The sequence below is a fragment of the Orbicella faveolata genome, unplaced genomic scaffold (genome assembly GCF_042242905.1).
Source record: "Orbicella faveolata isolate gen_17 unplaced genomic scaffold, um_ofav_v1 contig_37, whole genome shotgun sequence".
Lineage (NCBI taxonomy): Eukaryota > Metazoa > Cnidaria > Anthozoa > Scleractinia > Merulinidae > Orbicella > Orbicella faveolata.
In genome coordinates, this window is record NW_028301566.1 from 1712227 (window position 1) to 1726512 (window position 14286).

The 14286-nt window shown below is 40.1% G+C and overlaps 1 protein-coding gene across 3 annotated transcripts; it reads left to right on the plus strand.

Annotated features, from left to right (window-relative positions):
• Window positions 1–2020: 2020 nt before the first annotated feature.
• On the plus strand, window positions 2021–10252 carry LOC110062442 (uncharacterized). 3 transcript variants are annotated; one of them, XM_089275722.1, is made up of 4 exons: window positions 2021–2084; window positions 5547–6766; window positions 7775–7849; window positions 8474–10252. In XM_089275722.1, exons 2-4 carry the CDS (start codon window positions 5603–5605, stop codon window positions 8948–8950), a joined length of 1716 nt encoding a protein of 571 aa, XP_089131848.1. In that variant the 5' UTR covers window positions 2021–2084; window positions 5547–5602; the 3' UTR covers window positions 8951–10252. The 3 variants fall into 3 exon arrangements, with proteins under 3 accessions (XP_089131848.1, XP_020625017.2, XP_089131849.1); XM_020769358.2 differs by having other exon boundaries at window positions 2031–2123; XM_089275723.1 differs by lacking the exon at window positions 2021–2084 and adding an exon at window positions 3689–3865.
• Window positions 10253–14286: the final 4034 nt, after the last annotated feature.

Consider the following 14286-nt stretch of genomic DNA (forward strand, 5'->3'; position numbering starts at 1 on the left):
TGGCCTATGATAGATGTCACGCAACCCAAAAGCGTGGAAAACAAGCTCCTTCAGGAGCGCACGCATGTACGCATTGCGGACATATTTTTTTTCAAACGTGGTTGACCCTAGTCGCCCGCGCGATAGTAAAAAAATATAATAATTAACTAGTCGCCCCTTGCGGCTAAGAAAAAACAAATAAAAAATGCCTGTGGAGTAGACAGCAGTGACAATGTTTTGAACAGACCTACTAAACCTGAAATTTTCCAAAGTTTCATGGTTCGGCGCATGTGCAAGCTTTATCGCGCCTTTCCCGCAAACAGAACGACAAATGCTCATGTAGGTTTTACGGAAGACATCAACAGATAAACAAAATTGTAGTTATTAGAATTAAACACCGAACTAATTCAACATTCGGGCTTATCTACGCCCTGGATCTACTCGCATCTGACTAATTCAGAAACAATGGACACAATGGCTGTTAAGTTTAACAGCCCATCCTGCCTTTAGCAAATTCAAGTTGATAAATAGTTAAGTGAATTCACTTTCCCTCCGAGGCAGCTCAATAGTTTGTCTGGCGTTTATCTCTTCTATCGCAACGCTTTCCCGAGAATTCTTCAAAGGAGTCAATTCTGCACTGAGTCATCAGCTTGTTCCAGTTATTGCTTCATGCTAACAATGGCAATAAATGGGCCAACGCTCACAATGCATCGAGCCGTGAAATTACCCCTTTGTTATATGTTGTGACTTCTTCTGCGGATCAGGGATGGCCTTATGAATTTACACTGTCAAGTACAACTTGCAAGTGGCAACAACTGAACAATATAATAAGACGGATCGAGACTCAGCTTGAAAGTGAAACTTAAGTAAACTGACTTTCTCGGCTGTTAGCCAAAACCCCTCTTCACTTCGCCTTTGATCAGCTTTTATCAACAATAGGTATAAGAAGAGGTTACTATTTTACACGGAAGATACCGTATATTGCCCTCCCAATCCCAATAGTTGAATGGCATGTAATTGGGTTGGGTACGTTCTCGAGGCGGAACCCTTAATAAAACTTTATTGGATGACTTTCCCATGACTTTCCCTCCACCGCTCAGGGATTAGTATACCGGTCAGGGATAAGTGATCATCATGTGAGTCATCTGAGCATACCTCACTCGTTTATTTTTAAAATCTGCATCGAACGTGCGTTATGCGTGACGCGTGAGTTCGGTAAACATGAGCGTACGAAAGAGGGGGTACTTTATGCGTGAAATAGGATTATGAACCACCACCCGCTGCAACTATGTTGATTTCTTATTGATAAGAAATCTGCATTGAATTTCAGCAGCAACGTTATGTATATTATGCGCTAAATATACTTGAAATGCCCTATTGAGGAGGAAAAGAACTAAATATTTGTTTAATATTGCCTTTATTTCTCAAGATTTGAGCCACTACTTATGAGCCTAAGCTCACCAGTGATAAACAATATTGTTATCATTATTCGGTGCGAATTGACTTTATAAATGGCTTCCTAAATATTCTATTCGACTAATCGATATTTCATCGTCCTGGTCATGTTTTATTAGAAAATGTTGCTTTTGAGGAGGAAAATAATGGCATTACATGTGCTCACGTATTTGGTAGCGTGCATGCACGTACTGACATCTGAACCCGAATACCCAAAATGATGAAGCTGTGTTTGGATGGAGAAACGGGGAGGCGGGGGGGTGGCGGGAGGGGGCGGGTTTTTTTTTTTTTATTGTTATAAATGTTTTCCATCGTTTTGGTTCCGACGACAGGAGTAGCCGTCGACCTTAGTACTTCAACGTAAAAGTTGTGAAAGGGTCTGGATTTATTTGCAAATGGGTTAAACACACAAGGTAAACAGCTAAACAAAGCGAACGTGAGTAAAGTTGGATGAAACTCGATAAGTCACGGTCACGAGGTTCTTTGAGAAGTGACACTGTGTCAAAGACATTTCAACATGCTGATTTACGATGACCTTTGAGTTCAGTGAAACGCAATGATTGATTTACCCCAGCACATCCAGCGCGCATGTGCCCACTGGCTGACATGAATAATTATGCTCCCACGACAGTGTGCGCTCCACATGAAAGGTTAGTCACCGAGGTTTGCCCCTTGGACAAACAATCTTTGTAAGTATTTGAAATACTCAGCAGCTTACTACTTTAGCAAATGGATTACGTTGCCTTCGACGAAGGCTTATTCTTGCAAATATTCTACATTGCTGATTGTGGCTATCAAATCCGTTGTGTTGTAATTGATGGTAAACGTGCTTTGTAAAAGTCACCTCCCAAACTGAGTTTACATCTAGCGCCAGAGAGTTCCAATACCTTTAAATTTTTAATCAGCGTTGCTGACACAACTCAGATCAGGTACGTTTTAACGGGAGGGCAAAATTCCTCAGATTCAGATGATTTTGTTCATTCGTGTACTGACAGGGAATTTGAACACTATCAGGCACTTCGAATGCTTTGTAGCACAAGTAGCGGAATGAAGCGCGGAATCGTATTCCTATGGGCGATAGGAAGCGACAAATGATTTCTTCGTGAAGGCAACAACACTTATTTCTCTTTATTGTGTTTTCCTTAGCTGAGGTGATGGGTTATTTCAAAAGAGCGCGTTAAAGCATGTTTTGTGATGCAAAACGTAATTATTAACACAAGACGCGACTGTCATTTGAATACTAATTTGTCACGCCGCGCTACAAGAAGAACAAATTCTTTCGATCGTGCTTCGCTTTTCAACAAATGACTGTTAGAATTGGAAGAAAACAAGTGTTCCTCGTGGATTAGAGGTCTCCAAGAGTGTGAAGGGTATGGAATATTGGTAACTTATTGTGTCATGGTTAGCAAGTCAAAAGGCAAATTAAACAAGAGCCTATTCAAAGTTATTGAAAGCTCGCTCAGTATCGCAGTAAAATATGCAAAGAGAGGAAGCGGATTCTTACATGAGAATTTTGCTGAAAATTTCACGTACCTTTTGTTTTCCAATGTTTAAATAACTCGTTCTTCTGCCCGTTTGAGGTTTCGAAAAGGCTGGAGAAACAAGAGCTGACATTTTTTGTAACTTTCTTTAGCTCTCATAGCAACACACGAGGGCAAGCCAAGAAGGCCCTGAGGCCATGAGTTTTGACCCTACTGATGTGTGCCATGTTAACTAAATTGAACTCGGAAATTTTCACTGCCATGATAACTTTGTGAGGAAATTGTCCTTTGTGCTGTGTTGTACTCAAAGTGTAGATTCTTGTTTGCTGAAGATGTTTTTGCGTGATACAGATACCCATGGCTGAGTCTTACTTGTTTTCAAATATAATTTACATATTTGTGGCTTCGGGTCGTGGCAAGCTTGTCGAGACTGAGCTTCACAGCACTGTTTTAACCTCTGTGGTGGTGGTGTTCTGTAGAAAAGAGCATCGATTGCTCCGTTCGTAATCCAGTCCTGTGTGGTTTGCTTCTACATGCTAGCAATGCTAGAGTCCACAACGTCTGCGTTTTCTTTTAATTGGTACGTTCTCCCGTCGATAACTTATTCTAAATGAATACGGAGGTAATAATGGGCAGGAGGAACAAAAGCGTAGCGATGATAACATTCAGTAATGTGTTTTCGTTTTACGACGAGGTAAAGACATTTGCCCAGACGTGTTATCGGTGTTGCGTTTCACGTCTTTCCATCGTGGCACTTGATATGTGCATTCCACCGCTCTTCAGCTGCAAATTGATGAGAGCGTAACATCGAAAGTCACTCAAACGTAAGTTTGCAAAATTGTCCTGCAGCTCAAACAGCCTCTCGCATTTGGAATGTCCACAGTCCATGTGAACACGTGTTGATCAGAGTCAATTGCTTGATGCCTGGCGAGTCAGCTCGAGTGAACAGAGTTTGTATGATTTCGTGTTTGTTCTCAGTGACTTAAATTCTGACCGATTAATATTATTGTTTTTTTCTAAGAAAACTGACTTGCATAAGAATATTCTTTTCGCACTTGTCCATGTTAATTCCAGTCTTAAATCCAATCCAAATTCATTGTAAGGTTGTTTAAGCATTTACAAAACCTCTATAATATGTTTTTAAACAGTTAGTGGGAATTGTTATTCATATAGAATAATACACGATCACACTCTACGACCTCCAGAATAAATTATTGTTAGTGCTGATTAAAATGCTCAAATCTTATGTCATTCAATTTTACGAATTCTCCGATTTACGTTATTCTTTGATGTAAGGAAGGTGGACGCGATAAAGTTAATTAATACAATTTGTTTGTGATAGTGGCGAGATTTGTTTGAGCCAAATACAGTCCTTAGGAATCCGGGACAAAGTGCAGGGCACCCAACGGATTGTTTGGATAATTTATCTGTTCGGAAGACCTTTAATCTCCTCCGATTTTCTTAAGTGAATGAGCTCCTCGAATTTTCGTGATATGCGAAATATAATGACTGATAAAATGTCTGTGGTTACCAAAGAAAGCCCACCTATGATCTGAGAAAGGCCACAACTGCTAATGTCTTCGGGAAATGGACATAAAAGCCCTTAGCTAATAAATTCAAGAAGATTCTAGAATGACAGGACAGATAAACAACATATATAACGCAGCTTAAAATTAACCTGCAGAGCTTTAGAAAGCACTCTAGATAGCCTAAAACAGTGTATTTACGCATTTAAGTGAACCTTCGTTGGGTGCCCCTGAGGGTACCACTAAAAGACATGCAGTATCGATTTGGCTCGTGTCGTGCTGTTTTATTTTGGTCCTTGATTTGGGTTACATGTAGTTTACAGTAGACAGGCCGAGGCTCATTTACTAGCACTAAATATAAATTCTTGCACTGATATCACGAGATCTACGTTACTGACGTTTTATCATCATTGAAAGTTAAATAACCGGCGCACATGTATAGTATAGGAAACATTTTTAATGAAACCAATGTCTAGGCGGATTATGTGGGAAGTACAGCTCTAAGAGGACGCACACGTATAGTATAGGAAACATTTTTAATGCAACCAATGTCTAGGCGGATTATGTGGGAAGTAGAGCTGTAAGAGTTTATCAAAGAAACTAGAACTGACAAAAGCCACAAGACGGGCAGGAAAATTTTACACCGCAATGGTTTCGTGACATGATTGAAGTCATAGAGTATGCGAGGTTTCAAAACAACTCTTTTTGGAATGATAACAGTTTCATTAGACGTGTGAACGTTTTTGTTTTTACTGCGATTTGAGTGCGTTTGAACAACACTCACGCTTTCGGGCATTGCGTAATTTTTGCGGGGAATAAGGTCACCTCCCCCCCAAGTCCGAAGGTGCCCGTACGCCTAAGGTGGCGCGAGTTTTTTGAGCCAATCGTTAAATGCGAATTACTGTAGACACGCAAATGAAAATCGTTCTTGATTTCGATTACTTAATCCTTGGTTGGGTTGGTCGAATGACCGAGCACGCGAGCGCACGTAAAAATCCCTCGCACGAGGAGACACAATGTGTGAGTTCCGGTGTGTTATGATGCTGTTAAATGTACTGATTTCTCTGAACACCTTTTTTCACTGAATGCTTCTTATTCTCCACAGTTTAAACTTGGCATAGACAAGTGACCAATCAACAGGGATAGCAACAAAGTGCCGCCATGTACTCCTTAAATGATATCACGAATGGTTGTCCAATCAAGGTGGAAAGTGTCCAGTCAAGTTGCAATGGGCACAGCAGTGAAGTGATCTCCATTAACGGGATGTCTGTTGTCAAGACAGAGAAATTAAGTTCACCTTGCAACACGGTTAGTCAAGAAACAATTTTATTGCCACAGGAGATAGTCTATGAAGTACCTTCACTTGGAGAAATCAACACTGAAGAAGATGTACTCAATATTCAAATAAGCAACGTCCAAGGAGCAACATCTGATCAAAACGTTGTCAAAAATGAACCTGTGGTTAGTAATTATGGTCAGATGAAAAACAGCGCTGTTGAGGACGAACGGTTGGCCTTTAATCAGACAGCAAGTCAAGTGGATAAGTCGAGCGACCAAAAAACACAACCAAGATTTGAAGTCGACCCAAATACGAAAAGTCCACTGGCAGAAAGTGTTCCTGATGGACAGCTGTCAAAGAACATGATAAGCCAAGAGGAAAGGTATCCAGTGGAAAGCGAAGTGCGCGCTTCAGTGAATCAGTCAAGCATCCTTAATGGGGATCCACTAACCGAAACAGCAGGAAAAGAAAGAGGAATGTCTTTCACATTAAATTCCCACGAACCTGAGATATTACCATCTAACCATCTTAGCCATACTCCAAGTATTTCACAGATAAGTAACCAATACTCGTCGTCAGCTTATCAAATAAGTACCAATGGCACGTTATCACCTTATCAGGCTGATACAGAGGGGACATTGTCTACTTACCAGAATGGTACTCCTGAGATTGTGTCCACTCAGCAGATGTCTACCAACATTCCATCAGTTTATATGACCACACCTCTTTATCACATGGCTACCCACGGAGACATGCCAGGTTCCCAACTTGAAGCAAATATGTATTATCAGATGAACCACCACAACGAAATGTCCGCGTATCATGGTGGCTACAATTCACACAGTCCACAACTAACCAAGCCTCTCTCCCATGGTATGATGTCAAACAAACAAAGGGGTACCCTCAGTTGTAATTGTTGTTGTCATGCCCAAAACGAATCTTCACACTTTCCTGCTTTTGGTTTGGAAGCGCCACGCCCTTCAGTTATCATGGTGCCCGTCAATCGTCCCACCGCTGCTTCAGCGCTATCCCATGTGCCATATAAGGTAATGTACTGTTTAGTTGTTTTCAGGGGCGTAGTTTAGGTAGATTGATTGTATGTAGAATTCTTTCAAATCCAATCCTCCAAATGCAAGTTTAATGTACCATGAAAATTTCAAACAACATAAATTATAAAAACTCTTAGTTGAATCGGTGTTGTAAATTGTTTCAAATAGTTGCAAATGGTGGGTAGGATTGGTCTCCATGTGAAATGATGTAGTAGTGTAAGACATGTCAAGGTCTCTCTAAACTACTCCTTGTTTGGATGCACTTCCCATCATCTACGAAGGAATACCACAAAAAGTCTTCTTTGATGGGGTCATAAGTTTGTGTTCCAAGGTCTGGTTTAGCAACGTCACTTTGATCGACAATCACTGAGATATTTAAAATAATCAAGAGTCAGGTAAAGTTCTTCCTGTATCAAGGATTCTTTTGTCACACTTGACGATCTTCTGAGTATCCTGGTGTAAGCTGAACATTTACCAAATTAGTCGGTCAATACATGTACTTGTAATCTGACTGTACCCGTAAGTAGCCCCCATATCCGAACCTTTCCACCATACATGCTTGCCACTTTCCACTCTTTATTTAACGGGAATGCCGTATTTCCCTGCACGCCTAATGGCCCATTTCGGAGTTGCCTTATGCCTCTCTATCAAAGCGAGGCCTGGCGCACAACCATTCATACGAAAATCAGTTTAATTTGCATGTGAATGAAAACTCATTTTCATATGAAGGGATGAACACCAAGATTCGCTTTAAGAAAAAGGCTAAAGGTAATTCGGAAATGGCCTATTACTGCACAAGCTTCAATCCCTAGGTGTGCCTGTGGCATCATGTTGTACCCTTTTTATTTGTAGGTTAAAATGTGACACTCGTTGAAATTTCAGTTGAAGTGTAGTTAAAGACAAATGGCAATTCCGTTTTACTGCGTGTTGTTAGCAGCTGCATGCACCAAGCTGCAATCCGTATTTGTACTTAATTAAAGAAATTCCTTTACTATTTGAAAACAGGTTGATTCCACTTCCTACATGATGCCCTTGAGAAATCTGGATTATTCACGACAGGATTTTGCTGAACAGAGAATGGTAAGAGCTTTTATTGATTTCCTTCTTTCTTTCGGATTTCTTTCATTATTTACATGTATTTTCTCTTTGTTAAGGCTTGTCTTAAAGATAATGACGAAATCCGATAGGAAATCGAGCAATCTCAGTTTTTAGTGGACAAAAAACTTGTACCAGAATAATGTTAAGTACATTACAGTCCTGTTTGCATTTTCTATGAGCTATAAATATGAACAGTTGCCTGAAATAACACCCAAAACATTTTCCATGGGAACTCGAGGAAATAAATTTCAAAGCTCCGAGAAAATATGCAAACACAGGTAAAATTTCATCATCATTTTCATTTCACCAGTACTTTCAATTGTTTCTTATGAACTTCAAAATTTGTTTTCGACATTGGTGTTGTTAGAAATGATTTCTTTTGAGAAAATATTTAAAATAGTCGCCTAGAAGTTTACAATAGATGTAAATACTCTTCGTACAAAGCTTTTTCCACTTTTTACTCATACTTCTGGTGGATTCTCTTATTTTTATGGATTCTCTTATTATTCTTATTCTATTATTATTATTATTCTCTTTAACAATTAAAGTTAAATAACTAATTGGATATTTTAAGTGTGTATAAGAGCTTATCTTAAATGTTTCCAGGAATATTCGGATGATTCAGACTCATCTGATGATGATGGAAACAGAAAACAAAAAAAGTATTTTCGTAAGAACATCGATGGAACAACCGCAAGATTTAAGTTGACGAAAGAGGACTGGGCGAGAATTCCAATCAACACATTTCCAAGCGGCGGCCGATTGTTGAGTGGCGACTGGACGCGAATCTTCCTCAGCAAAGTTAAAGAAAGCAACCCATGGTGCAGTTTGCGCTTCAAGAATAATCACGTGAGATCAGAAAACTCGCGGAAAATCCACTCAGCGGTGTTCTTCAGAGGAGGAGCGGAATGCAAGCGACCAGAGTGTAACGTGAAAGTGAGATTTGTCATCCGGAAAGAAAAAGGAAAACACGTGGATGTGACGTATGTGGGTGATGTTTGCCACGATAGTCAGCCAGGTAGGAGTGACGTCATAGACGACAGAAAAAGGAAGAAAATTGTTCGTCGCACATTTTCTTCTTAAAACTGAATCACCTCAAAATCCAACAATCGATTAATTAAACGAAGTTTTAGAAGTAGCTTATAGGTCAAGCGATGTTTGCACGACTGCAATTACCAACAAGATGGAGGTAAAGTTATTTTTATTACAGCGTGCACTAGCTACAGAGGGGGGTGGGGTGTAAACGTTGTTCGGAAGTGTTACAAGTGTGGCTTTTGTTGTATGAAACATATTATAAACTACAAATTTTTCAAATACTGTTTTGCTTCGTTTAAGAATCGTTCTTAAGTCTGAAGAGTATTTTCTAAAACTTGCGTAATGAATTGACAAGGTAAAACAGAAAGGATTGCTTTGTAAAACTTTGTTCGATTTTATAAATGCAAGACACTATATATTTATACTATTCAACTCTGGACACTATATTTTTATATATCGACTGCCTATTGTTACCGGTGGAGAATCTAATTTCAGCTTCTCTCATTCAAATAAGCCTTCAGAATACATATTTTATTTATCAAGACAAGACACCTTTAGCAATATCAGTGAAATAAGTACGTGTAATCAACTTAAGGAACAGTTGCATTGCAACTGACATAACTTCAGGATATAATCCAAATGATAAGGTCATTTTGGCCATGTTAATACAGTTTTGTATTTTTTTAATGAAACCAAACATAATTGGTACGTGCATAGTATATCACCTTTTAGTATAAATCTACTAGCGTTCTATCACAAATGCCGTTCTCTGAGTGGCTACACTACTCACTAACTATTCTGTGATCGATGGTGAGGAGCGTAGCAGTGTGCCCTTGTTAACAAACCGAGGGCCGCTTCTTGACGTTTTCGAAGAGTCTGTGAAGAATATTTAGATAAAGTTTTGAATGACTAGTAGATTTATACTAAAACAATTAGATTACTCGCTCTCGATTTCTTTGCGTGATAGTCGGCTTGGGCTGCGCCCTCGTCAACTATCACGCGATATAGAAATCTCGAGCTCATAATCTAATTGTTTACACGTGAAAGAGCTCAGTCAGTCGCTCGACATACAATGTGATTCGTTTTGCGTTGAAGTATTTTTAAAGTTAGCTTTCCACCATAGGATTGTCGCGTTCTTTTTGTTTCATCATATTCATTCTGGACTTAACACAATACGGACACTAGTTCTCAAAAATCATGTAAGATTACACTTCGAATCGCTTTCATTTTGTATTTATATTGAAATGTTTAAACAAATCAAAACTCAAAGATGCCGTCTATTTAATATGTGTTAATTATCGTCTGAACCAAAACAGTCACTGAAATAAACAGAGGTATTGTGTTAAAGTACCAGTTGTACTGTTGCTGTCTTCTTTCTTCCATTATTTTATCCCACCAAGCTCCGTAACCCAGACGTATTTTTAATCTTTAAGCCGTGGTTAAATAAGGCCTTTTCCAAACGGAAACTGACTAAACCGCGAGCTACGCAGGATAGTTCCAACTCAATGCTTCAGTTAACATTAAAATTCCCTCTCCCGTCATGAAATCTGCCTTTTTGGAAGGAGCGGAGGGAGGGGGCGTGGGGATGATAGTAACAAATACCGTAAATACAGTGAACAGTTCTTCTCTTATGATCCCAAGATCTCAACCCACAAGTTGATATGTGACTAGACCTCTCGGATATTTAACAGTTATTCCACTGACAAGCATGCGTTGGATATGATTTGATAGCTAGGCTAAAATTATTTCATTATCCAACAAGCCGAGCGCGCGTGGAATCTGTTTTCTGAAGGTTATCGTATACCTTTAGAGGGGTCTCACGTCCAAGCGATGTAGCGCGTCCGGTTCAAACCGCAGATATCCAATGCCCCATATCAAATTAAAGGTTATAGAGCTGGCTATCAAACTATACCGAGAGTTAGGAAAACAAATGAATTGACGAACTTTTCAAGACCTTTAAATACGAACGTCCGAATCAGGGCGTTCAATTCGAATGGGCTTGTCTGTTATTATTATTCAATAACAATGTTTGAAAGAGATCAAAACGTAGCCAACTCAGTGGTAGTCCAGGGGGGGGGGGGGGGGCACGCCCTTATATAGGCTATATAGGTATGTGCGGCCCGAAAGGGTGTGATTTTTCAGCCGTTTCGGTCATAAATAGGGCATGGTTTTTGCACTCTAGTCTTGAATTGGGTATGTTTCTTAGAAGAAGCTACTTTTTCTTCCTTATCGATTACACCATCAACAAACGCCCTTCAGAACTTATGTTTAGGGCAACTTTGCCAGCCGAAACGGTCGTAAATAGGGTATTGAATTTTTGGTCAGGTCATAAATAGGGTAGCAAAAATTTCAGATTTTAGTCGTAAATAGGGTAAGGGTTTTAGGAAGTGCGCCGCACACCCCATCCCCACTTTTCCCGGAGTACTCCGCGCCCCCTTCCCCGTGGTGGTAGTCAAACAGAATTGAGTCCCTGACGAAATGAAATGCCAGTTGTCAGGCAATTTGTTAAGTTTTGTTTTTCTCCGGAGGTGCACTGCTCCCAAACCACTTATTTCTGAGCAATGATTGCTTCCACCCTCAAATCAAACAAATAAAATTTTGACCTTGTCCCTTTGGTCGGGCATTTGCAGTCCTTTCAAAGATCCGCGGAAGAGATTTGTACAAATAGTCTGATCTAGCCCCCACCCGTGGGGTATTTGCGACATTTGTTTCAAAAAAATAATTACAAATGCCCGATACTCCCCGGGGGAGGTGATAAGCAGGCTTGGAATTGACGGAGTCATTAAAGGTCCCTAGTCGTCCTAGTCAGCCTCCGCCAGTTTCGATGCCATGGAAATTATTGATATTGCATGGTGAAGCGAAATCTTATTGCTTTACTGTGTTCCTGAAAGTATGTCTAATTATCCTTAGTGGTTTCACAGTGATTTCCTTCGTTTCGACATGCTCCGAATAAAATATAATAGCCAAACACTTGCATGTAAACAAAGACAAAGTTATGGCTGACTAGGGCCCTTTAATGCTCGCCTTACTAAAATGCCTGAATAAAATGCTAGCACAATGAGGTAAAGTCGAATCCAAGTAAGATATTTGCGTTTAAGTTTGGTTCTCAAAACAAGAGCTTATCAGAGAGAGGTCTTTGACATTAACTATGATAAACATTACGTGTAGCTGCTGGACCAACCTTTATTTTTCATGTACTCGACTCGTCTATGACGTATAATTTCGAAGGACCTATCTATCGATATGATCTAGGCTTTTCCACAAATATCCGGATATTTTTCGGCATATTTAGACGTTTCCCAGACATTTAAAAAATATTAAGATATTTATAGAATTTAGGTTTACTGAAATGTTCATAGCATTTTTGGCTGAGCCCTGTGGTTTCCTCGCTATTTTCTTGAGACAATACTCAGTTCTATGCCTGAAACAATCCAGTTCGGCGATTTCCCATTGGAAAAATGTATTCCAATAATTTCATACAAATCGCAATTTTCCAAAACATCAAGCTGCCTGAATAGTCTTCCTCTCAGTCCGTTTACTCCAGAAACCCGCGGCGACTTGAAAGCAAGACCAAAAGAAATAATTTTTCATTGGCTTTGGGCCACCGTAATGTCGACCGCAATCACTAACTTCTGTTCAGACAAAAACCTAATCAGAATAAACTGGACTTTAATGGCCCCCACGTGACAAGAGCAATGTAGAAGAAGCTGACAGTGCAAGCACGCGTAGCACGTGATCTGGTGGGTGACAGCACGCAATAACCAGCAGTGCATGCACGAGCAGCACGTGATTACCTGGGTGACAGCACGCTATACTTAGCAGTACACTCACGTGCAGCATGTGATCAGCTGGGTGACAGCATGCAATACCCAACAGTGCACGCACGTGCAGCACGTATTCCGCTGGTTGACCTTACACGAGGCGGAGTGCACATGTCATCAGTACAAGATGGTTTCTTCGTCATGTCAGGGTCTTGTCAATATTACGGAGGGAGGAAGATTCCCACACCAAAAAGATCATAGAAGGCGAAGCAACCTTTTGTTTGGTTTGCAAACAGAAATTTCTGTCGAGGTGGTTATCAATTGGAGAATGTTTGTTTATCTGTTTATTTTTTTGCTTAACCTTATAGTGGGACTAGTAGGATCTTTGCAGAGCGAATGCAGTTTACATACTTGATCTAACGATCTCTCAGCCATGGAAATCCTAGTTCTAGGAAGATCCTAGCGCCTGGGCCTTTGCATGTAAACTGAATACAGGAAACACATAGCGTTGAGATGATCTTCCTTCTAGGATCTTCGACGATCTTTCCCCCTTCGTGCACACATCCCCTTATACGGTTGATAAAGAACATGACATGCGTGAAAATTAAGGCCTGTTTCCCTAACAGGAGGGTTACCCACGCCATCCTTTGCCGAGAGTTTTGAAATTGTCTTGGCTTTGGCTTTTCCTATAAATACACATAAAAAGAGAAATATATGTTGTATATGGCTATGATGGAAAGAAAAAAAAAAATTATGTGCGTGGTAACCAGAGTAGCCAATGGCTTTCGACCTGGTTGCCACCATGTTGAGCTAAATGTGGTGGAACAAAAACATATTACAGAAGAAAATACCAGGAAAATGCATTACTGAAAATAAATTACAGAAATACAAGCCAGTGACTATTATTAACTTTATTTTGAGTATTTAAGAGGTGCTGCTAATTAATACTGCTTCTTAAGGGGATTATATCGTACGTTTTTTAGGCTAAGTGGAATTGATTCCCAAATCAGTTTTTTATGCACAAAACTGGGATGCTGATTGTCCATAGCTAGTCACATAAATATCCATATGTAGTCCGCTTAACCCATGGTCACTGTTAAAGGGAACTTACACTAAACCTTGGTCTCACTATATTCGGGGGGTTCCTCGCTACTTTCGGAGGGCTCCCTTCTTTAGGGTGGCTACTTTTTGAAGTTTCATCAGTTGCACGTTAGAGAAATGGTAAGATTAGATGGGAAAATCTGAAAGTTACAGGTTTCGATCCTGGCAGTTAATGGAACCTTTTAAATTTCTCCGAGCTACTAACGGATGGTTTGTGTTTATATAGGCATTGGAAAATAAAGACAGTATGGGGATTTGCAATAACTCGCGGAGAAAAAACACTTTTCGAGAGTGAAAGCCTCGCACATGACTTTTCAATTGGCAAAGCTTCGGTTAAAAGCCGCCAAAGCTATCGATCGATCAAATTATACATCTACGGCTATGTTATATACCGAATAGTGTCTAGCTTGGGAGCAGTAGATCAACTCCAAACACGGAAGACCGGGCAGCCATTTTGTTCACAGTTAATGCCGGGCAGATGTAGCTCCTCTCGATCCTCTCGCGAATTAGACTGGTCAGCGA

What these genes read in the sequence shown, in the direction of transcription:
- LOC110062442 (XM_089275722.1), top strand. Translation starts at nt 5,603, where the DNA reads ATGTACTCCTTAAATGATATCACGAATGGTTGTCCAATCAAGGTGGAA. An exon ending in TATCCCATGTGCCATATAAG is followed by an intron (nt 6,767 to 7,774) that starts GTAATGTACTGT and finishes ATTTGAAAACAG; the next exon opens with GTTGATTCCACTTCCTACAT. An exon ending in ATTTTGCTGAACAGAGAATG is followed by an intron (nt 7,850 to 8,473) that starts GTAAGAGCTTTT and finishes AAATGTTTCCAG; the next exon opens with GAATATTCGGATGATTCAGA.